Source organism: Haplochromis burtoni, unplaced genomic scaffold (assembly GCF_018398535.1).
Source record: "Haplochromis burtoni strain Fernald_Lab_line unplaced genomic scaffold, NCSU_Asbu1 Contig_123, whole genome shotgun sequence".
In the NCBI taxonomy this organism is placed as follows: domain Eukaryota; kingdom Metazoa; phylum Chordata; class Actinopteri; order Cichliformes; family Cichlidae; genus Haplochromis; species Haplochromis burtoni.
The window spans coordinates 996,251-1,022,933 of NW_024582484.1; the positions used below are offsets into that span (position 1 = coordinate 996,251).

Sequence of the window (26,683 nt, forward strand, 5' to 3'; positions counted from 1 at the left end):
ACCATAACGTCATTGCTAGAAAATCATAGTTAACTTTTGTTTTAACTGGCTCATAACACAATTTTGTGACTATTTGTTTTTCATTCAATAATTTAAAGAAAATAAAATTGGTTACAGCGTCTGCTCGTTCAGATCCAGTTTGGTATTGGACCTGGTTTGACTTCACAGAACCGCCACAGAAGATGGGACTCTGTGCAGTCCTGTGGAAAACTAAGAACACCTTCACTGCTTCTATAGGAATTAAAACCACCTCGGGTGGATTTAGGTGTGATAACATAATTCCACAATCTTCCCACCAGTGGTCTCAGCAAAGTCACCCTATCAAACCCAAAAGCTCCATTTCGTACTATACAGGTCTCAGTTAGCATGTTAAAGGTTAAAGTTCATGACGGCACGGTTAGAGATAGAGCGAACAAATATGGCTCTTTTGTAAATCCATAGAGCACAAAACCAACATTTCAGGCACCTCACAGTCCCTAAGTGGACCATGAACTCCTCTGTATACCAGTGTGAGCCTGTCTGTCCCACAGCTAAAGCTCTGACCATGAACAGGACAATGGTCCAAGCACAGCAACAGATCTCCAACAGAACGGCTGAAAAAGAAAAGTGCTGCAGAGCTCAGAGAGCTATGCATGGATAAATGCTGCACATGTCAATGAACTGAAGCAACACTGTGAAGACGAGTGGACCAGAAGTCCTCAACCATAATGCAACAGACACATAGAGCCACACTTTACTTTTATATCAGGTTATTTGTGCTTAAGCAGGTTCTGTGGGCTCAGTTATTCACAGCACTGCAGACTTACAGGCTCCTGTATTTAGACTTGTGTGTGCTGCTGAAAGGGCAACAGGAAGAAAAAAACGAGTGCTAAGATGACATCACCTCGAGCAGAGAAGGCCGTGGACTAATTAAAGGGTGATTGGTTGGGGGATGGTGGGCTTATTATTAGCATATTAGCTGCAGTGTCATTACCGTTATTAACCCAGGTGTGTTTTCTCAATGACCAAATTCTCCATCCCGAACGGACGGATGGGTGGAACGGAGGTCGTACGATCCCGAGAGGATAAGTGGGAGAGAGCCCTGTCGCCATAGCAACAGAAACACAAAGAAGATGGGGATCAACTTCGAGTTCACGGCAGGACAGAAAAACATGTCGCCGTATGACCTCATCCTAACTCCTGTCACGAAACTGCACGCCAGCAGAGGAATGTGATTGGTTCTACTTCTGCAGCCACTTCCTGTCCAAGATGGCTTCTCTTTATTATTAATACTGTAAACATAACTGCAGCAGTCAGTGTGGCAGCAGCTTGTTTCTGTTACTCATCAAAGAGTCTGACAGAAGTTTGGGTTTTGTTGTTTTTTGTATCACTTTGTGTTTCTTTGTTGTTATTTGTGATGCAAAAGCACTACAAATTGTTTGGTTTCAAAACTATTTGTATCTTTTTTTCTTATTTTTGCATCTCTGTTGTTACTTTTTATTGTTATTTAGTAACTATTCATGTCTTTGACGTTTGTTGTCATTTTCTCTTTGTTTGCATCTTTGTGCTCATTTTGTTGTTGCCTTGCTACATCTTTTGACTTTGCTTTGTGTGTCTTGGTGGGAGTTTTGTCTCTTTTTGCCATTGTTTTGCAGCAGTGGTGAACTTTATGCACAGTTTCATTGGCGGCCCATTCTCGTGTTTGCTTTCTGTTTCTTGCACTTCCAAAGTCTGCCTCGGTGAACCTGCAGACCCACTCAGGTTGCAGACATTTAATGTTTCTCTGGGAGAGATCTGATGTCTCGTGTGGAGTGCGATCGGAGCACACGGATGGTGCAGTTGGAGAACAGAGACGAGTCTGAATGTGTTTATTTTAAAAACTGACCTTCAGGAGGAAACTGAGAGCGGGGAGGACGGAGGGAGGCGTGATTGCTCCCAGGAGCTTTCATTAACAGGTAATGGACCTAATGATGACATCTTACACACATGATGGTGGAAAAGAAGAACAGGAAGTGATGCCACTGGAGCAGAGGCTGCTGATTGGATAGGAGATTCCCAGGCAGCTGCAATAAAACTTGATGTGTGAAGCCAGAAGAAGACACAGAAACAGAGCGAGGCAACGCAGCAGAGATCAGCTCCACACTGAAGGTACAAACATGCATGTGTGTGTGTGTGAGAGAGAGACACAGGTGTGCACAGGTGCAAATTAATGCCACTTCCCAACATTTTCTATTTAAATTTAAATTCCTTTCAGAGTCGAAGTTTTCTGCTCGCAGTTTTCTGTGTGTGAGTTGTTTGCTGCTTCTTTTTGTCATCTTTGATTCTTTCTGCCAACTTTCTGTGAAACTGAAAACCTTGTGTGTGCATGATCTCATTTATGATTTCTGGCTAAGAAAACAGAGACTTGGACAGGTGAACATGAATTAAATATGTCTTTAAATCTTCACACGAGCAGCGTTTAGCACTGAAAATAAGACCTGGAGATGAACGAGAACTCTCTTCTCAGAGGAAGTCTAAAAAATGTGATGCTGATGTTCAGTCTGCTGCTGGGCTGCAAGAAGATTTTTGTGAATGGAAGGATTTGCAGTGTAAGAGTGTGTGTGTGTGTGTTTGTCCTCACACGTGCATGAATGAGAGAGCTGCAGCTCCTCAGCATCAGCAGCAGGTGTGAACAAGAGCGTGCACAAACCTTTGTGCATCGTCAGGAATGTATGTGAGTGACGCAACACGACAACAAGTGTTTGTTTCTGCGTGTCTGCTTGCAGGGGACACTGTGTGTGAGTGTGTGTGCAGGAGTGTCAGTGAGTGTGCATGTGACGGTCAAAAAGGCGTTTATTTGCAGGGATGGAAAATGCTAAAATTAGCCGATGTTGCTGGACAATACACTTACAGCCATCAGCCGAGCTAAAAGTGCCCCCCTCCTCATGTGTGTGTATTTAAAACCATTGTTGTGAGGACGCTTCGGTTCCTCTGAGAGGTCAGACCCGGTTTGGGGGGCCTGAAACTGTCAGACTGAGCTCTTTCTGATGATGTCACAGAGCCGTCATTAACGTCTTTGTGAAAAACCACCCTCTGTAAACAAAAGATGGACATGTGCACATGACATCACTCACGCTCAAATGTGGAGGAGAATGTTTCGATCACGTTAACGCTGCAGCTGAGCTGGTTTTAAATAAATAAATAAATAAATTTTTATTTATATAGCACCTTTCAAGACAGAATCACAAAGTGCTGCACATAAGATTACAAGTCATAAAAAGATTTAAAAAGAGAAAATAAAACAGGCAAAAAATTAACCAAAAGCAGTTTTAAAAAGGTGAGTTTTGAGTTGTTTTTTAAAAACAGCTGCTGAGTCCACAGTTCTTAATGTTTGTGGGAGAGGTCCACAGTCTGGGGGCCACAGTGGCAAAAGCTCTGTCACCCTGAGTCCTCCTCTTAGTATTTTTAAAGCAAGTAAGCCCTGATCAGATGACCTCAAAGACCTGCTAGGGACATCGGGCTGTAGCAGATCAAAGATGTAGGCAGGTGCCAGTCCGTGCACAGCTCTGTAGGTCAAGACCAGGATCTTAAAATTGACTCTAAATTCAACAGGAAGCCAGTGTAGCTGAGATAACAACAGTGTCACATGTGAGTACTTGCAGGATTTTGTCAAAAGCCGCGCTGCAGCGTTTTGCACAACCTGCAGACGATCCAGAGAACTTTTGCTTAGACACATAAACAGCGAATTACAATAATCCAAGCATGACGACATAAATGCACGTATAGCAATCTCCAGTTCCGAGCGAGATAAAATCGGCCTCAGCTTAGCCACATTTCTGAAATGATAAAAACAAGACCGAACCAGAGATTTCAACACCTAAATTCCTGATAGAGGATTTAACATAAAGTGAGAGAGGACCAAGGGCTTTCACTATCTGCGATAGAAACCTATGTACAGGCTATGAACAGGATATAAATATGAAAACTATACAGAAGATGGATGGAGATAAGAGGAGAACCACTCCAAGGCAGTTCCAGATACACCAACCCAATTTTTCAGCCTTTCAATGAGGATGTGATGGTCAACTGTGTCGAAAGCTGATGTGAGGTCCAACATGAGTAGAACAGAGCATTTTCCTGCATCATTATCCATCAAGATATCGCTTGAGACCCTAAGAAGAGCTGTCTCCGTGGAGTGAAATCGACGAAAACCGGACTGAAACTTATCGTAAATGCCATGTTTATCAGGAGCTGCCATAAGTTGCTTAGCCACTCATTACATGCTTATGCAGAAGAGAAAAGGTAAAACTGTAAGTTAGATAGTAATGTAATTACTCTGTGTTTTTGAGGTCCTTTATGCCAGTTCATTGAAGCATTACATTTACCTGACTGATCGTTTCAGATGCAGTTCTGCTTCTGTTTGCTGCTCCCCGGCCTCCTGTCCTTCACTCTGCTCCGCTGCAGCGTCGACGGCCTCAGAGTCCAACCGCAACCTGCTCGGGTCAGTGTGCGTGCACACACACACACACACACACACACACACACACACACACACACACACACACACACACACACAAGCCCTCTCATTTGACTCCTAAAACCCATTTTCAGCAGCCCTGTACAAAAAGCCCTCACAGTGCTCTAATGTCCCCGTAATGCATAAACGTCATCACAGTTCATAGTTCGCACTGATCCACTCACACGCGTGCATGTCTTTCTATCTTTGTGAGGACCAGACGTTCGTGTTTCACCAGTGGGAAAAGGACATTTACTTTCTTTCAAATACTTCCATTCTGTGCGCTTTAATGTAACCTGTGAGGAAGTACTTTTACATCATGTACTTCAGGTAAACTTTATAAGTACTTTTATTAGGCAGGATCCCGTCACACCATCACGAGAGCCAAAACAAGCAGCTCCTCCCTCGAGGGCTCGGTGGTGATATCAGATGGCGTGAGGCGGCGGGGAGGGAAAGCCGAAACGTTTTTCTGTTTAGTCTGGATGACATGAGATCTGTCGGAGTCATCTGAGGCAGCAGGCGGACAGGAAGTGAGACACCGCTCGCTGCCGGGGCCGTGGCGTGAGAGACAGGCTTCAGTGTGGAGGCGTAACATACAAAAACACAGTTCAGTGTTTTCCATACGGAGACTCCCTCATTGAAAATAAAGATGGAGGCGGCGTCGGAGGCTTTTCACAGCATCCCCTTGATTTACGTTTTTATCAGCAGACCAAAGTTCCCAGTAATCAGGAGGCATACGGGTTCACGTGTTAAAGGACAGGAAGTCCTTAAAACTGGACAGGAAGCACTGGATCAGACTCACACTCCTTTCCTTGGATATCATGTACAAAACCTTCAGCTCTAAGCCTTATCCCAGGTAATTTCACACATCCTCTCATACTCGCCTCATTTTCAGTAGATAAACTTGCCTTTATCTGATCCAGCAGGTAGACCAGCCCATTTTGAGATTTCATGCAGCCCCTCAGTCCCGCCCTGTAGGTGTGAAGGTGGGGGAGGAGCTGACGGCAAAACTGCTCCAATCGGATCACCTGATGAGGATGGAAAATGATGTCATGGAGCCAAAGAGGAAGAGGAGCTTTCCCATCAACAACGTACCGCTGGACCGCCTGTCCATCAGCTCCATGGAAACGAAGCAGCAAGGGTCAGACAAGCAGAGGTAGTCACCTGTGAGAATACCTGAGAACACCTGAGACGCAGGGATGAGTCTAACGCCTCCATGTTCTTCTGTCTGCAGTAAGGTGGTGGAGTCGCCACGGCGACGACTCAATCCACCGCCCATTGACAGAATCGGGATGGGTCGTCTGCCAAACGGCAGAGGGTAGGCCACATCCCCTCCGTCTGAAAGCCCACCCTCTCTCCACAGCGCTCTCACTGGGCAGGTGCAGAACTGCATGTGACTCATTTTCATAAAAGTATCAGTAAAAACACTAAAATGGTCATTTATCTCTACAGATGCATGAAACCGCCAATCACCTGCTGAACCACGCCCACCCTCACTTCACCTGGACACGCCCACCTGACACCCTCACTTCACCTGGACAGCCCAACACAAAGCATGACTGTTCAATGATGGTGCGTTCAAATGCAGCTCCGTAAAGTCGGCACACATAGAGAGGAAGTGATTTCAACAACACCTGCGATTTGCTTCCATGGCAACTCGTTTTAACAAGCATTTTATTTACCTGTAAAACTTACAGGTAAATAAAACTTTTTTAAAATACTGAATTTAATCAAGGTGAAATCTGTAATGTGAGCAAATCTCGAATTAGCAGCACCAACAAATATCCTGACGTGTGAGATTAAATATACTTATTAGTTTCCACCAATGAGAAGCTTTGATTTCAGATTTATTAAGAAATAAATATGTTACAACTTCAAAATTTGTATTTGGATAAAATCAGAGCCTGATCCCAGAAAGATCAAATCATCAGAATCGAGCAACTTTGACTATAATAAGAATAATTTGGATGTTTTGAGTTTTTTCATTTATAATTTTTTCATCTTTTTGATTCTTTGCATTTAATATATAATTAAAAAAATTAAAGGTTAGAGTTTGAACATTTTAACCTCATTAGGATTAGTGTTAGGGAACAATAATGCTGCAGTTTTCCGAGTGTCACCTGAATGCACCATCGCCGGCTCCTGCTGTTGGGACCCTGACTGGAGGCGTTGTTGCCTCGACTGCCCTCGCAAACGTCCAACACCAATCGAGTTTCGTCCTCGCACGTTTGTCTCAGAGTTGTGCCGCAGGACTGTTTCCACAGCAACGGCACATTTCTACTGCGACCGTAAACAGTGGACAAAGCTACTGTTACGTCATCTCAAAGTCATGAGATTAGCATTTTCATCATCAACACCTTAGTCGCAAAGCAGACTTCCTGTTCAATATGACCCAAGATGAGTGACTGAGTCCATCAGCAGCAAAGTGTTTACAGAGGTCAGAGGTCAAGCTTCTACAGCACTGGAAGTCTTTTTGCAACTGCAGCAGTCGCCACCTGGTGGCTTTTTGATAGAATGCAGGTTTAACTCTCCTGGATTAGCTTTATTTTCCTCACCAGGAAACTACGTCCATGTTTTATACCATCTATGACTGAGAAAAAAAATAAAATAATAGTCCAAAAACAGGTTTAAGCGTCCGAGTGGCGCTGCAGTGGAAACCGTCCTGCTCACTGATTCTGTTCTGATGTGCTTCTTCCTGCCCGAGTTTAACTGTGCTTAATAAAAAGAAAATGACAATGAAGTTCTGAGTGTGACTGATTTTTTCTCTTTTTCAACCCCTTGAGGATTTTAGATCATGTGCTAAAGGCTACAGTTCCACTAATGTCCACTAGAGGCTCCACCAGTAAGTCCCTCCCCATGCTCCCAGAAATAAACATGCGTACAGCCAGGTGAGTTTTTGTTGAGTCTTTATTAAGAAAAGATCATGTGATCCGAAACAGTGCACACAGAACGTCTGGTTCACACAATCCACGAATGATCCGGATCAATCAGAGTCCCGGCATTTCCTGTGTGAACTCATCCACTGAGGACTTCTGTACAGCTGCTATGGGAGCAGAGAAGGGAGATAATGGACCAGACTATCAGCAAAATACAAACACCTTCACATTCAGAGACGGAGAGCGCAGACGAGACTTCACCCTCAAATCCAAACCAGAGAACTTGAATGTACTCTGGACAAGAAACTCCAAAATGATCCTCTGATTACACAACACGTTCATCTTTAACCCAGCAACTGTCAGCATGGCAGTTTACAAAATATATTAAAAAAAAGAAAGAAAGAAAGAAAACAAGCTAACTACTAATACAAGCTAATACCACAGAGCAATTTAGTCTTTAAATGTAGGCAAATGGCTTGAAGATTACATAAGAATACAGATGTTTAGGACAATGCTAGCTCACAGCTAACATTAGCTATTGTTAAGAACACAGCCAGTTAAATCAGATGACATTATGCTAATGTTAGCCAAAAATGCTCAAACGCTTAAAATCAACATTTTATCTGCAATGCTACCTTCAAAAATCAGTGCCTTTGTTAAATTAGCTTTCCCTAAGGTCAGTGTTATCATGCTAACTTCCAAAACTGGGCTAAGAGATAAATATAAATAAAATTAGCTTCACCTCCAAACCAGCTAAGATAATAACAGTGTAATTTGCTGACAGCTAAAAATAGCTGTCACCTCTAAGGTGAAGCTAACATTAGCTAATATGATAGCATTTGTTTAATTAATTTGTTTTTTCTGATGTAGCTCAATGCTAGCTACCAAAACAGCCAGTTAACAAAGCTAAAATGACTTTGATGTTAGTTTCACTTTGAAGTTATCTATGTTAACCATTCCTTAGAACTATTAAGGTTTATAGCATTAGCTTAAATTACTGATGTCTGCATTATTGATAGCTAGAAACTATTATGGTTTACTTTAAAACATGTGATCACTAACTCCGCCCAATGAACCGTGCATCACCACCAATTTAAAGGCGAACAACGATGTTCTACTCAAAAGAACACAAGAAAGTAAAGTGACAGGGCTGATAATAATATGTGGCCATAGTTCAATATTCACTGTTAGCATATAGATAAACATGAATGTTGGCTTAGAAGGCTTACAGACCTTAATAGTTTTGACATAAGGCTAACATAGCTAGCTAATATAAGCTATTGCTGCACTTTTTTTTTTCAAGACAAAGCTAATGTAGATTGCTAACAATAACATCATAATTTTTGTTGTGCTAGCTTTACAGCCAACTCACTCTGAGCCGAGGTAAAGCTAAAACAGTAGGCTATTTTTACAGATTTTATTAGCTCCGTAGCATAGCAAATGTAGATGACTGCTAACATGACTCAGCTTTTGATACAACATCATCATAAATAACAGCTTCATCTTAAAGAAATACAAACACTCGCTAACATTTTAGACTTTGAGATAAAAATGCTGCCAATAATAAACAACAACAAAATAAAAAAAAGAAAAGAAAAGAAAATACTATGTGATGCCAGTATTTGTTAACACTGCGACTATCGCTGATTTTCTGGTCAAGCTAATCAAGCTAACTGCTAACACAAGTTGAACAATAAAGCAAATAATTAAACTGTTAGCATTAGGAAACGTTATTTTTGGATCATTTTGGAGTCTTTCATGCATTTTGTTCAGAGGACAGACAAGTTTACAGCAGATAACACATTTGGACTGAAGCCAACACGGTCTGACAACAGCCCCTTTTTTCAGTAAGGCAGAGCTGGACCTGAGGAGGGCAAAGCTGCGGGTTTGTTCAGAAACAAAACAATAAAAAGTAAAAACGATAAATCCTACTGAGTTTAGAGCAGAAAAAAAATGAATCAGAGTGGCATTCGATTGCCTTCCACGCTGATTTTAACAGCGTGACCCGTCTTCGTCAGGCGCCGGATGTCAGCAAATCTACGCATCTGTTTATCAACACGGGACAAACTCTTCCTCACCGGACCCTGGAGGCAGACAGACACACAGAACAGGAAGTTACAAGATTTACATCTTGTAATCACACACTGAGGTAACAACACAAAGAGAACCGGTTTGTTTCGCACACTTCACTGCTCATGCAGGAAGATGTTTCACAAACACCTCGTTCAGAGCCATCAGATGGGAAGACTGTTCCTAAAGACCATTTACAGTTCAAAATAAGCTTTATTTGTCTCATTCTGCCCCCTCGCTCTGTGTGAAACAAGCTGCTTTAACTCCCCTCCTCCCTGAACATCTATTTGCTTCTGATTGGACAGCTTCTGGAAGCCTGCTGCTGGACGTGTGGCTGATTCCATATCAAAGTGAAAACATTTCTTCCTCCGTGTCAGCTGACTCATTTCTACAGTAAATGTATTTTATTTAATGAAGCCATGCAAATTACAGGTACACTGTCCCACACACTGCACACCTTCTCACCTGTGGAACGTTACTTCCCGTCTCTTAGTGATTATCTCTCTCTAGTGCATGAGTTTGGTGTTTATTAGGCTCAGAGGTGCTCGACGGCTGCAGCAGAGATGTTCATGTGTTCATACAGCAGGAAGGAAAATGATTCAACCCCGGGCACTGCGTATGAAGTCATATGACCTCTGAGTACATTAAGGTTTTGTCCGTTGGTTATGACACGATCAGAAGGTTTATCAGCGATTGGTCTGACGTTAGAGGTCTGAATGACTGAAGTGTGATCGATCGTGTGCTCTTCGCTGTGTTCAGTGAACTCTGTTTGGGGGTTGGATAACTTTGCCTCCACTGTACGTCTGCACACTGCCGGTGAGTCAGGCTCTTCACACCATGCAGACAGACTTACTGCCCCCTGCAGGGGAGCAGGGGAGCTACAGGGGCATTCTGTTTCCCTCTATGCTGATCTTCACAGCTCCCTGCGGCCGCCCCAATTTTCTCTGCTCGGCGAAACGCCGTTTGTGCTTCTCCAGCAGGCTGATGGCCTTCTTACAGCCGCTCTACAGAGGACCAATCACAGCTCAGCTCCTGACCTGACAGCAGGTAAACTCCTCTTTCAGAGCTTTACAATCAAATAGAAGCAGAAAATAACCCGATGTCTGTTCCAGCACAAAAGTGTTGAAGTGTTTGTTTCAACTTTATTTAAACTTCAGAAAACTGACTGTTTATATAAAAGTTCTTTATTGTTATTCGTATTGTTTTTTCTTTAAAAACGCGTTTGCTCTTAGAGAGGTTTAAAATATATTTGTTTAATTTTGTATTTGTGATTCATTTTGTAAATCGTGAGTAAATAATTTGTTTGACTCAATTACGAAAAAACTGAAACCAAATGTTAAACTCTGGATATTTCATAGGACTGTGCCTAAAGGGGGCGCTCTGCTGTTTAGTTGAAGTGTAGCCACGCCCTGAAGCACACGCCATCGGCCCGTGTGACCACTCACCCTGCTGGAGTCCCCCTCCACGTTCCATTTGGGCCGAACCACGTAGTCTTTGTTCGAGGGCATCGGGACTCGAGCCCGGGCGCAGAACCCGGGGTCTCCGGGCCGCAGAGCTCTGTTGGGAGCAGGCGTTCAGGTTAATGAGGGTGGAATTTAAACACGGCACAAAATTCCAGACGATAGAGGAGCAAGTTATGACAAATCCCGCCCCCCGACCCCAGATGTCTGAGAACTTACTTCTCCTCTCCGGTCAGCTGCTTCTCCAGGTCTCTGCGAGGCGTCTGACCTCCAGAACTACAAACAGAAGAAGAAGACACGAATTCAACTTCGAGTGTGAAGTAGCTCCGCCGCACCGAGGCGCCTCGCAGGTTTCTGAGTGATGTTCTTCACCGGCTGAGCCTCCATGCTGTTAGCAGCACGTCACTCCGAACGGGTTAGTCGGCGCCAAAACCTCCCGCACGGAACAAACTCAGCCCTGCCCGAGCTCCACATCGTTAGGGCAGTAAAACACACACGGCTAACACTGCCGTTACAGAAACAGGCTCCAGTCTCTGCTCTGTTTAACCCCTCTGTGCAGCAGCGCCCCCTAATGTCTACAGTGGATATTAAAAGTATCAGCAGCTGTGACTGTATTAGTTTGTGTCGCAGATATGGACCGAAGCTGAAATAAAGCAGTCCTCCACTCCGGTGCAGTACCAGTTTCAACCACCGGGTGGCATCCAGTCCGCCTGAAACGCACCCAAGCTAATGTTAGCGTTTCTAAGCTGACTTATTTTGATAGCTAGATGAGCTCAGAGTGGAGGTGGTAAAAACAGAGTTACAAGAAGGGCTTGAATCAAATATAAAATCTCAGCTTCAGTCATTTTCTTTAGTTGAATCACTCTGAAATAAATGCAAAGTATTCAAACCGGCCAATTCTGCTTCATCTCACAAGCTCCACCCACCTGTTTGTGAGGAGCAGCCAATCAGAAGATACTTAGAGGCTAATTTTATACTGCAAATTATGCAAACAGACTCTATTAGAGTCCAACAATGAAAAAGGAGCTGGAAATGAGCAGAACGGGTCACCTTTAAATCGTGCAGCTGCACTCATGAAGTCATTTAAGTCTCAGGGATTCATTCTGGTCACTTTGGTGCTGCTGTGGGTATCTGAGGAGTTACTAAGCTTTAGACAGAGGGATGTAAAACCTGCAGAGACGCGTTAAAGAAGGTAAACCTGGTCACTCGATGCAACCATGCAACGTCAGGACTGAACCTGGTTGGTGGAGAAAAGACATCAGGTTCCTCTGCCCTCTCCACCTTCTGAGGCTGACTGGGGATGAGACGGAGGAAGAGGAGTGAAAGAGGAAAAACTACGCCTCACGCTAACTACGACCTTTAGAAATCATCTCACAATATTCAGAGAGAAGATCGAGAAAGGCGAAGCTTTCAAATGGGTTTCAGGTAAAGCCGTGCTGAGTGACTTTAGAGTGAACAGCGGTGGAAATGCGGCGCACAGATATAGCAAACGCACTGAGGGGGGCGGGGTTTCCACCTGTACAAAACACCTGACACACTCTGACACAAGCAGAAGATGGAGAATGAGGGTTAAACTGTTCTCAGGTGAGAGACAAACATCATCACATGACAGGAAGAGGACGCTGAAAACAGAGCAGACATCAGCCCGGGGGGTCGGTCAGTATTGTAGCTACTGCATGGTTCGGACGACTCGCTGTGGAAAAGGTCTGAAACCTAACGACGGCTGACAGCGATTCTAATAAAGTCAAATATGAGTAATTTTATGAATAATGTAAATAAAATCGCTGCAGATATGAAGCAGAAACAAGAACGTTAGTGTCGTCTGGGTGACGATGGAATCAGAGGAGGTCGGACGTTGCGATCATCGTTACCTTAGGCGCCGTCTCTGAGGCATCTGCTGATCCAGATCTCTCTGCTGCCGCTCCTCTCTCGTCATCCCCTTATAGTTCGACGTCAGACCGAAGATCGGCCGCGACCACTCGTCTGGAGATGAGAAAGAGTTCAGAAACCGCGGCCCGACAGGGAAACTACAGAAAAGGAGCTTGGCCTTACTGATGAGTTTGAGAGCGAGGTCTTTGTTGGCTCGAGACTCTTTGGGATGTTTGTACAGGAACATGACGGCCCGCCCGATGCCGCTGTGCTTCAGCGTCTCCTGACTCACGCTGGGCAGCTGCAGGACGAAACACACCGTGAACGACTGAATCTTAGAGACGCAGCTGAAGAACGACGCGCCGCGTTCAGCGCTCACCTCCTGTAGTATCCTGAGCAGCTCCTCTCTGATCCTGAGAGCGGGCAGAGATTTGTCAGGAAGAGGGCTGATCCACTCTTTAATGGCCGACATCACGCCGCTGTCGATGAACGTCTCCTTCAAGTCCTGCCTGAGGGACAAACGATAAGAGTCTTCAATGCAGTCACGGAGGAGAAGGACCTGCTTTTTTTTGGCGCTGGTCTCAGCACGTAAGCCTTCAACTATAAGCCAACACGGAGCGCTTACTTCTTCAGGTGCATGACGACCTGCGGCAGCAGCATGAGCTTCTTCAGCGCTGGTTTCTTCTGGCTGTTCAGAGCTCGATCTTCCTGCAAATAAAAACAAATGCACACAGAGTCGGTGAGGATCACAGCTCAGAGTTTTGTGAGGCTTTTATTTTGACAGGGCGAGAGCAGCGTGCGCACCTCCGCAGCCTCGTTCATCTTGGTGATCATGGCGTTGACCACGTCGTCGGCGTCGCTGATGAACGTGCCTCCATCGCGGTGCCGCCTCTTCTTGCTGTTCATGGCTTTCCTCCGGGCGAGCATGATGTCGAAGTCTGACATCATGCTGGTGATACTCTCACACACACACACACACACACACACACACACACACACACTCACTTAATAGCAGAAACAACAACGCTTGTTTAAAATCGTGTTGCTGATCAGCAGACTCACTCTTGGCCGCTGCGGTCGACGCCCTCGTCAGAGTCTGACTCCTCCTCCGCCTGCACCTTCTGCTTCGCCTTGCCGTCGCCCTCCAGGTCCTCCTGATTGAAACCCTGCAGGACAACAGTTTGTGAAACGGGAACTGCTCGCAGCTGATCTCGCTTTTGTCTTTGAACGGAGACGCGACATCGAGGCTTACCGTGAACTCCTCCTCATCTCCAGACTCGCCAAAGATGTCTGCGATCATCTTCCTGCAACAGAACAGGCACATCAGCTCCTGGCAGCCACAGAATTAAACTCTTTATTTTGAAATTAAAACTCTGCATGTGTGTCTTCTTGCAGGGGTGGTAGCTGCCTCCCTCAGGCTGTCCTGTAGGGGGGTTTGAGTTTTCTGCGAGGTGTTTCCACGTCAGCACTCACTCCTCCTGGTCTTCTCCGGAGTCGCTGTCGCTGCCAAACAGCGCTTTCTCGTCCTTGTTCCCCGCCGCCTTCGCTCGGTCGTCCTCCTCGCTCTCGCTGTCTGAGCCGAGCTCTCTCAGTTTGGCCGCCAAACTTTTATCGGGACCCCCGAAGTCGGCGTCACTGTCTGAGTTCTCGTCGTCCGACACCGCCCGGTTCCTCTTCGCCACTGAGGAGACCGTCGAGAGCGACAAACGTCACACAACAGCGCTGCTTTACCTCGCAGCATCAACTTTTACTTTCAGCAGAGAATCCAAACAAAGATCCTGCTCCAGCCGTCAGGTCTGCGTTACCTGGTTTCTCCGCCTTCTCCTCGTCCTCGTCCTCGCTGTCGGACAGGATGGCCTTCTTCCTCTTCACTGCAAACACAAAGCTCACTGGTTACTCACACAGCATCTAAAACGGAACTGAAATATTAACAGAACCGGCGAACGTGGCGGGTGACTCCGTCTGACCACGAACACAACGAGCAGCTCGCCAAAGGAAAGCCTGTGAGAGCACGTGTTTACCATTACTAAAAGTGATCACATGTTCTTTAGTCGGTGAAGCAGGCGTGTGTCACGTGTGTGATCACTGTGGCCCTGCTGGACGGGTACACCTTACCACAGACTTGCTTCACGACAGCAGCGACGTTTACCTCGCAAACCCGGACAGTGTTGGGAAAGTTACTTTGAAAAAGTAATTACTTAAAGTTACTTCTTGAAAAAAGTAACTGAATTACTATATTATCACAGTAACTAATTACTAGGAAAAGTAACTATTGCATTATTAAAAAAACCAAAACAAAAAAAGTTGAACCCTCTCAGAGCGCAGACTTGAAAAGCATCTCGCCTCGTTTCATCCTGTTCAACCTCGCAACCTGTAACCACCACAAACATGGTTAACGGATCATTTTCATAACTCGAAATATAAATTGGACATTTTTAAAACCTTTGCAGCTATTTACCTAAAAATGCAGCCAAGGTGTTTTCATTAAGATGTCACAAATGATTTGTGTCTGTGTCCACTGCACGATGCAGGAGAACGCCACCTGACACCTGCAGCTGTGTCACTCCAGTGTTTACACTGTAATCTGTCTTTTTTTGGCAAAACTGTGACGTTCAGCAGTCACCTCATTGTTCTGACACACAACAAAACTACACACCAACTACACACTCCAAACACGCTAAACGTCACAAATCTCTCACCGCCGTCACTCCTAAAACTCCGCCTTCTTCCTAAACAACCAAATACCATGTTGTCATATCATTTCTTGATTGGTCGACATGGTACATTTTTCCACCAATAGGAAAGGAGTGTTTTTTCCTTTTCTTGGTGCTTTCGAGCTCTTTCCTTAGAAACAGTTTTTGTGTTTCTTCTAAACTTCACCCGCGTACCTGGCTTCTCGTCGTCCTCGTCACTGTCACCTCTCTGCTGCCTCTCCTCTTCCTCCTGCTGCTCTCCATCACTTCCTGCTGCAGCCTTCCTCCGCCCTTCCTCTTCCTCCTCCTCGCTGTCTGACTGCATGACCCCCTTCCACTTCTCCCCTCCTCCTTCCTCCTCCCGTTTCTCCTCCTCATCCGAGTCTATCTGCGCCGCCTTGCGTCTGGCAGGCGTCTCTGTGTCAGAGTCACTGTCAGCGTTGGAGCGGCGCTCTGGGGACGCCGCGGCTTTGGCATCCTCGTTGTCAGAATCGCTTTCTGCCGCCGCTTTGGGCCGCTCCTCCACATCCGAGCTGCTCCCTCTCCGCTTGGGCAGCGGCGACGCCCCCTCCTCGTTGTCAGATGCTCCGTGTTTGAGCGGCGATGAGGCCTCGTTATCTGAGCCGCTCGTCCTGCGTTTCTCTGGCGGCGACTCCTCCTCCTCGGACGCGCTCACCCTGCGTTTCACTGAAGATGAGCCATCCTCATCGTCGCTGTCGGCGGGCCTCGGCGCCTCCGCCTCAGAGTCACTTTTGTCATCACGGCCCCCGGGGCCCTCGCCCTCCGAGTCGCTGTCGGCCCTGCGGCAGTCCTCGTTGTCAGAGCCGCTGGCCCCGCCACCTGTCACCATGGCGTCGTCCTCGTCGTTGCTGCCCTCGTCCTGACAAAAACAAAGAAAGTTTATCAGCCCGATCACGGCGGTCTGCAGACGGTGTTTGTCATATTTACAGTCCGAACAGACCGGAGCCGCCATTGTTCCAGCAAACGTAACAAATACTGACAGCGTCCACATCACTGCAGCTGCAGCACCAATCCATGTGTCGACCTCATGTTTTCCAGCTGTTGCAACATCTGTCTCTCTAACCTGTGACTCTTTCAGCTCCGGTACTGATCAATCACTGACATGCTGGGAAAAACAACACTCTCATAATATCATACATAGAGCTCATCCCACACGGGTCCAAACATGGAAGATCAGCTGTCCATGTCCGTGTAAATCCGCCTGATTTGAAGTATGAATTTCAGGCACTACTTAAAATGCAAAGACGAAACGGCTCAGAATAAACGTTTGAAAACTGATGATGTCAATGAATTATCTGCAGAATCAATGAGATGAATTCTGACCTCAGACCGGCGCCCGGCGCTCCTCATCTCCTCGCCATCTGATGCTGGGTGTTCATCCTGAACCGGCGTGCCGCCTCCATCATCTACAAGAACACATCGTTAAATTCAGTCCTTTTTAAAAGCATTTATAGGAGCTGCAAAAAGTATGCAGTAACTTTACCAAGCTGCCAAAGTAAAACTGAATAAAACTACACAACAGCTTTCTCTGCATTCCCTTCGATAAACTGCCTTTCAAAGAAATAATCGTGCTTTTCAAGGATCATGGCTTATTAGGACTGGATAGAACATATGACAGCAGCAGTGAGAAGTAGAAGATTACACTACAGTCACATCAGAATATCCACCGTTCGGCACATTAACGGTCAAACAGGCTACAGCTTAGGAAACGTTTCTAGTGTTAAAAAGTCTCCGTAATGATCACACGATGTCATCAGCTGGTCTGTAAACAGCTCAAAAACAAACACTTGGATCCTCTACAGCTGCTCGCCAAACTTCACTTTAAAAGTGACTAATTTTAGGTTCATGGCTAACCGCGTGACAAAAACATCATAAAGTCCACCTACATGAGCAGACTTCATCTTTAAGGCTTTCGTATTGATTCGGCTCTCTTTGGTGTATCATGTCTAACCGGTTATATTGATTATGAAACGTTTGTTATGTAATCAGGCCAACAAACACTGATGGTTTAGCTTGGCTCGGTGGAAGGCCGCTTTCTGCCGGGTTCGTGTTGGATGGCTCCGCTGGTTTCCTCCACGGATATAACGTTGAAATATCACCGCGTGTTTCAGTCTTTTGGAGGTAAATGTGACGGAGAGCTCAGGAGATGTTTGCCTGAGACATGTTTCCTGGAAACTGGCGCTGATGCTGTCGCTAACCCCGAAACACAAACAACGATCCCTCCGCGTGATCACAACCCACCTCTGCATCATGTATATCTAGGACGCGCTCATGGTGCTCGAATTCAGTTAGTATTCAGTTAGCTACTACAGTTGGTCAGTACTGTCCTGTTAGTCGTTTAAATAGGAAACAAAGCAGAAGCGTTACCGGAGCGGTTCCCGGACATTAGATCGTCCTCCTCTCCGTCCATTTCCCCGACGAAGAAAGCTTTGAGTTTGGGCTTGAGGGCGGAAACCCCCCTCTGTCCACTGGAAGAAATAAACCTGAACGAAGTAACGACGGTCTGAGGAAGATTACACCCACAGCTAGCCTCTGCTAGCCCACACAGCCAAAATGGTGACTACCTGCATCATATGAGCATGCGCAAAGGGATCGGTCGCTTCCTAATGACGTAAACCGTCTTTTTGGAAAAAAGAAACTTTATTAGTATGACAAATGATTCTAGAAAAAACAATACCAGAACATTGGTCGTGTAAGTATTTTTTATTTATACTGTTTTGATTTTAATTGTACTGCCGAAAGTTTTTCTTAGCTTTGAACCGCGTGACACTGTCTGTTAAAAACTCCAGCTGTAGTGTGACGACTTAGACACGCGCCACAGTCTACAGAAGATCCACGCGGACCCGGAGCTGTCCTGTTTTTTTTCGGCTGGTTTGGTGTGTGTGAGTCCGGTGTGATGGGGGACCGGAGCCGGTTGTGCTCCGTGTGGCTCGGCTCGGAGACCGGGATCCTGAAGGGGGTCAGCCTGTCCCGGAAACAGGCCTTCAACTTCTGCAACACGAGCCACCTGAGCCGAGACCAGGAGGTCCGCGCGCTGTGCTGGGGGGACGCGGCGGAGAGCGAGCTGCTGGTGGGCTGCGTGGACGCCACCGTGAAGACGTTCAGCTTGGAGAAGGGCGCGTTCACCGAGAGCCGGCGCTGCGGGGACCCGGCGGAGGGCTGCTTCTCCGGGCTAGCGGCGCTGGGCGGCGACGCACTGGTCACCTGCGCGGAGAGCGGCGCGCTGCGCGTGTGGAGGCAAGAGGGCGGCGACGAGCCCGTGACACAGGTGGACGCCGGGAAGAACGTGTGCAGGATGCGGCAGAGCCCGGCGAACCCAAACAAGGTGGCCACCGGAGGGAAGGAGAACGGCCTGAAGATCTGGGACCTCCAGAGGCCCGAGCAGCCCGCGTTCAGCGCCAAGAACCTCCGGGACGACTGGCTGGACCTCCGGCGGCCCTACTGGGTCCGGGACATGGCCTTCATCCCGGACTCCGACAAAGTGGTCACCTGCACGGGTTACCACCAGGTGTGTAGCTGTGACTCACCCTCAGCAGGACAAAACGTGTTTTTAAAGAAGACCCATTTAAAGTTTACTTTGGCCCGGGTTAAAGGTCAAGCTTATCACAAACATCTGGTTTGTGTGATCTGTAAACGTTCGTCTGGCTCAGAATTGGCTCGAAAGTCAGACCAGACTCCGTTCAAAAAGTGTTTAATTTTAAGTTTTCTTAAGTCTATGACAAAATTAAAGCTCGTGTAAATCCTCCGCTCTCTACATGTATTATATTTTTTTCTCTAAGTCGGCTAACATTTGAGCAATATTAAAGGACAACAACAAACTGTCTGAGTAAAACAAACTAAGGCTAAAATTATGGATGATTTTATTATCAAAGCCATCGTCAGTTTGGTTTCGGACCGATTCCTCATCAGTTTTCTCTCCATTCAGAAGGTGTTTGATTTAAGGTTTACTTTCTCTTCTCTCATACATTTATGATCTTTAAAATTTCCTCCAGGTTTACAAGTTTAAAGGGATATTCCATAAAATTATTAAGACAAAAACAACACAACTGAAGTTAAAGTTGTGGATAATTTCTAAAGTGTTTCTAAAAAAGAAACAATAATAGTGATTTCCCTTTGAGGTCTTTAGTATCCTCGGTGTTGATTCTTGATCAGTGGAAAAAATGCTTTAGGTGTAAAAACAAATACAATAATAATAATTAAGCAGCAGAAAATAAAGTTTAAATCTGTCAATTGATGACCTGCATTGTTTTTTTGTTTTTTTTAATAAAGTTATGTTGAAACTCTCTCTCAGGTGCACGTGTTCGACCCCTCGTCTCCTCAGAGGCGTCCTGTCCTGGAGGTGGAGTACGGCGAGTACCCGCTCACCGCTATCTCTCTGACGCCTGACAGCACAGCGGTGGCGGTGGGCAACACCCAGGGTCACATCGCCCTGCTGGACCTGAGGAAGGGCCTGGTGCGTGGCTGTGTCAAGGGGCTGGCGGGCGGCGTGAGGGGGCTTCAGTGCCACGCCTCCCAGCCGTTGGTGGCGTCCTGCGGCCTGGACCGCTTCCTGCGCATCCACAGCCTGGAGGACCGCAAACTGCAGCACAAAGTCTACCTGAAGTCCCGTCTCAACTGCCTCCTGCTCGCCAGCCAAGACCTGCAGGAGGGAGGGGCAACTGCAGGGGAGGCGGAGTCTGAGGTAAAGGAGGAGGAAGACGAAGGTGATGATGTGTGGGACGCTATGGAGCGGGTGGAGGAGAGGCAGAAGAGGAAAACGACAGAAGACAAAGAGACAACGAAGAAGAGGAAGAAGGCACAGGACTGAGAGGCATTTGAGGTTTTAGAGGACAGTGGGACGTTTAACCGCCATAGCTGGGGGCTTGTAAGCAGCGTTTATTCAGACTGGAGGCCTTTTATTTTGAAAAGCTTCAGGTACTGGGTAGATGTTTCTCACCTGTGAACAGGTAGAGTCTGCGTCTGCCTGGGGAGACAAATGTATGAGTGCTCTAAAACGTCTTTGTGGTTTTTTATGATTGTAATTATTGAAAATACACGTGTAATTATGATTAAAGGAGTTTCTGCTTCCTGTGTCTGATCAAAGAAGTTAAATGTGCTGACGGAGCATCTCAGCTCCTGAGGAAAAACTGCAGCAGAGGAGAAAACGGTGGAAAAACAATCCAGTTGTAATTCTGTGCAGGGCGCTCAAACATGCGGCCCAGTGGATAAGAATGTGGGGGGAAAGGAGGGCTTCCAGTTTTGTCCTTCTGACCTGTCAGGGTTCACAGCCTTAATGCTAACAAATATTACCCAGACCATTTAAATAACAGGCATGAAAAACTTCCTGTTTTCAGGATTTCAGGAACTCAATTTGAGGTTTTTAAGCGATAAATCTACCCGTGTGACCCACTCAGGATCGGAGCTGCGTGTGGCTCATCGGTCAGTGAACGCAGCCCGAGCTGCCCCTACTAAAGGTGCGTTCACTGGCAGCAGCTGCAGGTCTGAGCAGCACACAGAACTTGTTTTCAGTGTCTGATGGAAACATGGGATGAACTACAGTATTGTGCAAAAGTCCTGAGTCAGCAGCATTTGTTTGTGATTGGCTGAAACAAACAGCCCCAGTTTACTGTGACATGTAAATAACAACAGACCCCTCCCAGCTGTGAACACAGGCCTGTGATTTCACACTGAGCGTGCTCTTAATAAATGAAATGTTCACTCAGCCCATCAGAAACATCAGACTTTATTTAAAACAAAAAAACAGACATTTTGAAATGTTAGGCCACACCCCTTCATTCAGGTAAAGTTTTAGTCCCGCCCTGGTTTTTATTTCCACTCATGGGCTCATGTTTGGATGTTTAATTTTTAAATGTTTTTCAGAGAACAACAAACAGAAAGCATATTATTTTTTACATCTGTGCTCGCAGGTGCGCAGACGGTGGGCGGAGCTTGTGAAATCCACAGGTATGAATTACTGTAGCAAACTGTATGTTTCAAACAGCTGGAGCTCAAAGTGCCGCGTGATTGGTGAGAACAAACATCAGAGACTCTTCTTCAGTGGTTTTATTGAGCAGTAGCATCACAGCAGTAACGAACGGCGTGATTCGACGCGTCCTGCTGTGTCAAACATTCAGTCAGAGACGAGCCTCGCGGCCTCGTTCATTCACACAAACAGTCAAAAACAGATGAGCAGCAAAAGTCTGAAATCCCTTTTGGACACACTGTTAAACGCGGGGCATTAAGGGAGGTTATTAAATTCAACCCTGACGCTTCTTCTTCCTCCCACCGTACATCAGACTTTCAGCGAAGCTCATCACGGCTTCACGCTCCGTCACAGCTCGGTAAAAACGTGGAAACGACAGCCAAATATTTACAGTAACAGCTGAAACGTTTACGTTCACAGACACGTTTTTCTGGTTCCAGTTGTAAATCTTACTGTGAAATACAGCAGAAGACTCGAGGTAATAACTATCGTGCATTTACATGACCTTCAAACGAGGGAGAACTTTGGATCAATTTAATCCGAATTTGTCCCAGAATGTAAAAACATGTTAGCACATAAACGTCACTATATTAAAGATTCACCTCCAAATATGAAACATTTTATTGTTCAAAGGGTTTCAGAGTGTTAAAATATTGTCTCTCGTTTCCCCGTCGTTGTATTTGTTATTACATTAAAGACGTTTCAGTCTAATAAACATCTAAAAACCACGATACCAAAACGTGTCTGTTATTACCCTTCACTGTGCGGTTAGGTCACATGTTACTGTTGTTGTATTTCCTCGTTATTACCAAGCTGGGATGTGAAGTGTTTGGACTTTCAAACAGAGACAGATTAAAACAAAAGGTGGAGGCTGTAGCTCCATCAGCTGTCAGAGCTCAAACAGCACCACCTTTCACACATAAAACGCCTTCATTCCCAGCGATCCGCTCCAGCTTTCGGTGATTCCTATTTTTCGATGCAGGAGCGGAAACATCTGGAAACGTTTTCTGGAACGCTGTCTGAATTGTGAGGACATAAAGTGCTGTTGGAAGTTTTTCAGGACGTGTCAGTGTCTTCACAGTAAATTAGTAATGATTAACTGTGCCCAGCAGGGGGCGCTAGCTGTAACTACATCCTGAAGTAAAGTTGCGTGACTGAGGACAAACCTCTGTAACATTGATCTCCTCTCATGAGAGTTAAGACGTGATTATTCAGATAAAATATATTTAGATTCAATAATATGAGGTTAATATGAGAGGAAATATTTTCAGCTGCACTCGTGGTTATCTGAAGGTCGGTAACGGTTCTCCGTCAACGGTAATCCAAGAAGAAGGTGTCTGAGGTCTTCCTCCTGCGTGGGCTGGTACTCGTGACAGAATAATTTACACTGTTACCGTCACCGCTCTCCATCCTTTCAACACTACCCCTCCTCCTCTTCCTCCGCCCCTCCTCGGCTGAAGTGCCGCCGGCTCAGTCGCTCCGGGTCATGTGACGCCATGTCGCTGAAGTCCCGGAAGATGTCCTGAAACGTCTCATCATCTCCTGAGGACAACACGACAGTCACAAGTTAACAGGAGACATCATGGGAGGAGGCCTGGCCTCTCCCCTGCCTCCAAAGAGCCAATCAACAGAGGAAATATAAGCCAATCAGGTTCACAGGTTAACCCCAACCTAACCCAGGTTCAGCTAAAGGTTCGCGACCATTTCAGAAACTGCGAGCACGCCAAACAGGACTCTGCATCACAGGGAAACAGGGTTGAAAGGTCGAGTTGAGAAAAAGCCGACAAACTTTCAAAGCGTTTTGACGTCTCCGTGACGACGAAAGTTACACTTACAGTTCCTGCTCCGGTCATTAAGAGTGCGCCTTTAAAATAACCAATCAGATTTCACCTAGCTACAAAACTTTGATAAAGGACATAATCTTTATTTTCATTTTTGGACTGCAGCAGCTCTGCGTGACGCTCGTTCAGCCATCTGGTTTCACCTTCCTTCTCAGCTGAAGACAAACGTGAGACAAATGTTGGAGTCGACTAACCCGCGGCGCCGAAGACTCCCTCCGAATCCCTCATCTCCTCGTTCATCCGGGCCATCCGGAGCCTGAAACACACGAGCCATGATCACGTTAAAAGAGTTCACAAAGGAATTGAAAGACTCCGTTATCGGTCGTGTGTTTCCACAGCGCTCTGAAGACCCGCCTCGACCAATCAGATCAGTCCCTTGATGTACGAGAAACTTTATGATTGGACTCTGGTCACGGTCTGAAATGTGAAACGTCACGTGTCGACTTTTTCATACATCAGTGGGCTTTTCTGATCTTCAGGATGCCGTGGAAACAATGTTAAGGCTGGAAACACTTCCTGTGACTCACAGAGTGACGATGTCAGCATTGGCCGTTTCCACGGCGATGGCCAGAGGGTCATGACCTCTCTCGTCCACTGCGTACTGATTGGCTCCTCTCTTCAGCAGCAGGCACACCTGTCTGCAACGGCCAATTAAAACCAGCAGCGTTGATTCGAGCTCATGCTGTGTGTGCGTGTGTGTGTGCATGTCTGTGTTCGTGTGGTTACCCGGTGTGACCAGCAGTGGCGGCAGCGTGCAGCGCCCCCTGTCCTCTAAGGTCTCTGTGATTGACGTTTGCGCCGTTCTGCAGCAGGAACTCGCACGCCAACAGCGACCCCTGCAGGCAGCCGAGAGAAACAGTGAAAGCAACGAAGTTTGTATTCTGTTTACATCACAGCTCTCTAAAGGCTCAGAGTGCAGAAATAATATTACTGGTAATAACACTAATAACAACGATGATGATGTCAGTTAGGAGTCAGTGATGTTATTAATGAGTAATAATCAATAAAAGGTGCCTTCAGTAACATTTCCTCTTCTTTGTGCATGCTCACCCCGATCGCTGCTCCGATCAGCGGCGTGCGGCCCTCCTCCTCGCCAACGCTCCCGTTGACCTCCGCCCCCTCGGCCAACATGGACGCCATGGCAACCAGGTCTCCTGCCAAAGACGCCTGATAGAGACGTAGCATGGCTGAGTCCTTATGACGATGATGCTCTGAAACAGAAAACGCAGAAAACATTTTTTTCTAAACACAATAAATTTAAATTAGTGCTGAAGCGCAACAGGACGCCGTAACACGCCGATGCGAGCACTGACAGAGGAAGCCAACCACACAGCTGTCGTGCACGGGACAGGAAGTGAACAGACGGGTGCTGCAGCAGAGAGGCGTGATGGGTCAGGTGTTACAGGGGGCAGTGAGGCTCAGAGCAGCGGCAGGAACGAATCCAGCAGTAAAATGTAAAAGTAATAGATTACTGCAGTGATGAATGCGCTGATAAGGTATCGTTCCAGTTTAAACAAGCTTCTTAAATTCTAGTTACAATGTGCAGACGGTCGGACTTACGAGCGCCGTTGGCCTGGACAAACTTCTTCTCCACGTATTTCTCTTTGATCCACGCCTCCTTCTCGGCCCTGAAAGGGAGAAAAACAGGACGCTGAGTCTCTGCTTCCAACATTCACGTTCAACCAAAGCCGATTCCTTTCAGCGGCTCGTGTTTTTACCGCGGGCTGTCGGCTCGGGGCTTGACTCGTCCCTCCTCTGAACATCGCGCCTCGTAGATCTGGTTCATCACATCGTTTCCCAGAACGCACAGCAGCTGAGGAGGAGCATTCACATTTTAGAATCTGGGCCTGCGATCGATTCTTCATTGATTTTTTTTCAACGTCAGACATGAGCAGCACTGTGAGAGTCTCCCGGTTAGACTCGGGACAGGTGAAGGCAGTTTGGGCTGTTCTGGGATCAGTTTGGTGGGTTTTCAAACATAAAGATCCAGAGAAGCCGGGAACTTCTTGTGTTATTTTCCACAACAGCTGATTGCCTTTTAGAGACTGTTTAGAGCAATTTCCTGAAATGATTCAATGACCGAGCAGCGATTTGTCGGCTTGTTATTAGTTCAGGGTGTTTGGTTCACACAGAGGCAGAAATCTGATTTTCTCGTTTCTCCTCGTGGCGTTATATTTGACAGCTTCCTCACTTTACGGTCTGCTCTTCACTTTATGATGCCGGAGTGTTAAAGCTTCAGTGCAGAGTGTTTCGCTTCTACCTTCAGCTGTTCGGCCTCCCAGGAGTCCAGAGTGAGAGATCGCACCTTCGACAGATGGACTCCGAGGCTCCTGCAGACACAGAGAAAGAAGAACATCGGCCAACGTGTTGCTGGTTTTCATCTTCTGACAGTAAACTATGAAGATCACCAAACACCAGTGAGTACTTCTCATGGTTCCCACAGGCTGTGTGTGGACAGAGAAGGTTGATGAAAGATCAAAGGGCGAGATTAAAGCCTGACACCTGCTAAAAAGCAGTGAAGAAGAAATGAGGAGGAAGTCCTCCTGAAACCTGGGCTGTTACCGGTGTATGCCCGAGCACTCGATGCACATGGTGACTGCCAGGTTGATGGAGGCCCAGCGAGGCTCTTCCTCCCCGCAGTCACAGCACCTCTGGTTCCCAAGGCCCCTCAGGGCCACGCTCAATGCTGCCGGCCTCTGGGCGGGAGGGCCCGGACAGACGTCCCCGCCACAATGCAGAGGGGGGAGCTCCTTAGGCTGCACATAGAGAGGAAGAACTCGTCAGCCAAATGGATGGGGGAGGGGAGTTAGCTGTAATATTCAGAGGTGAGTGTATCGTGGTCGTGGTGTGGACCGGCCTGCGTCAGCTGAGTGTCGCTTCGCTCTCTGTAGGCGAGGTCGATGCTGCCCTGCAGAGCACTGAGCCAGGCCTGCTTCAGCTGCTCCGAGTCGGCCTGCAGAGCACAACACCTGGAAACAAACAGGTCAATTAACGCCATATCACATGACCCTACAGGTGTGAAAACGCCGTGTTCACTGTCTTACTTCTGGACGGAGAGCAGCTCAAAGCAGAAGCGTCGGTCCACGTGATCCAGAGATTTGACAGCACACAGTCGAAGATCCTCAAACAGAACCACAGCTTCCTCCTGCGGCGTGGGATTCAACATGACTCGTCATCATGATCCTCAGCAACATCACCATCCTCAGCAACATCACCATCATCACCATCCTCACCATCCTCAGCAACATCACCATCACCATCATCATGATCCTCACCAACATCACCATCATCATCATCCTCACCAACATCATCACCATCCTCAGAAACATCACCATCACCATCATCATGATCCTCACCAACATCACCATCATCATCATCCTCACCAACATCATCACCATCCTCAGAAACATCACCATC

The 26,683-nt window shown here is 46.7% G+C and overlaps 4 protein-coding genes across 6 annotated transcripts in view; 2 read left to right on the forward strand and 2 right to left on the reverse strand.

The window, feature by feature from the left end:
- The first annotated feature begins 1,859 nt into the window (after positions 1-1,859).
- On the forward strand, positions 1,860-8,955 carry ostn (osteocrin). Of its 2 annotated transcripts, none has more exons than XM_042223920.1 (5): positions 1,860-2,127; positions 4,361-4,459; positions 5,398-5,630; positions 5,709-5,853; positions 5,927-8,955. In XM_042223920.1, the coding sequence occupies exons 2-4, from the start codon at positions 4,361-4,363 to the stop codon at positions 5,794-5,796; spliced, it is 420 nt and encodes a 139-aa protein (XP_042079854.1). In that variant the 5' UTR covers positions 1,860-2,127; the 3' UTR covers positions 5,797-5,853; positions 5,927-8,955. The 2 variants fall into 2 exon arrangements, with proteins under 2 accessions (XP_042079854.1, XP_042079855.1); XM_042223921.1 differs by having other exon boundaries at positions 5,401-5,630.
- On the reverse strand, positions 7,364-18,027 carry LOC102313468 (interacts with SUPT6H, CTD assembly factor 1). Of its 2 annotated transcripts, XM_042223917.1 has the most exons (16): positions 17,831-18,027; positions 16,787-16,869; positions 15,638-16,322; positions 14,555-14,620; positions 14,223-14,430; positions 14,002-14,053; positions 13,812-13,915; positions 13,554-13,704; positions 13,375-13,457; positions 13,129-13,258; positions 12,933-13,050; positions 12,752-12,863; positions 12,118-12,174; positions 11,100-11,156; positions 10,866-10,977; positions 7,364-9,434 (listed from the first exon to the last, which is right to left on the reverse strand). In XM_042223917.1, the coding sequence occupies exons 1-16, from the start codon at positions 17,871-17,873 to the stop codon at positions 9,309-9,311; spliced, it is 2,187 nt and encodes a 728-aa protein (XP_042079851.1). In that variant the 5' UTR covers positions 17,874-18,027; the 3' UTR covers positions 7,364-9,308. The 2 variants fall into 2 exon arrangements, with proteins under 2 accessions (XP_042079851.1, XP_042079852.1); XM_042223918.1 differs by lacking the exon at positions 12,118-12,174 and having other exon boundaries at positions 17,831-18,026.
- A 22-nt stretch (positions 18,028-18,049) lies between these two features.
- wdr74 (WD repeat domain 74) lies at positions 18,050-20,530 on the forward strand. Its single transcript, XM_005929374.3, has 3 exons — positions 18,050-18,155; positions 18,253-18,971; positions 19,755-20,530. The coding sequence occupies exons 2-3, from the start codon at positions 18,360-18,362 to the stop codon at positions 20,268-20,270; spliced, it is 1,128 nt and encodes a 375-aa protein (XP_005929436.1). The 5' UTR covers positions 18,050-18,155; positions 18,253-18,359; the 3' UTR covers positions 20,271-20,530.
- A 639-nt stretch (positions 20,531-21,169) lies between these two features.
- zgc:162872 (BAR_ACAPs and ArfGap_ACAP domain-containing protein) overlaps positions 21,170-26,683 on the reverse strand; it is a 10,514-nt gene continuing 5,000 nt past the window's right edge. Inside the window, exons 13-23 of the mRNA XM_005929380.3 lie at positions 26,311-26,411; positions 26,124-26,235; positions 25,829-26,022; positions 25,527-25,596; positions 24,985-25,079; positions 24,827-24,894; positions 24,317-24,477; positions 23,993-24,102; positions 23,794-23,904; positions 23,461-23,522; positions 21,170-22,967 (exon numbers count right to left, since the gene is read on the reverse strand). Coding sequence (XP_005929442.1) covers positions 22,846-22,967; positions 23,461-23,522; positions 23,794-23,904; positions 23,993-24,102; positions 24,317-24,477; positions 24,827-24,894; positions 24,985-25,079; positions 25,527-25,596; positions 25,829-26,022; positions 26,124-26,235; positions 26,311-26,411 — 1,206 coding nt within the window. The 3' untranslated portion in view covers positions 21,170-22,845. The remainder of the gene's footprint in view (positions 22,968-23,460; positions 23,523-23,793; positions 23,905-23,992; positions 24,103-24,316; positions 24,478-24,826; positions 24,895-24,984; positions 25,080-25,526; positions 25,597-25,828; positions 26,023-26,123; positions 26,236-26,310; positions 26,412-26,683) is intronic.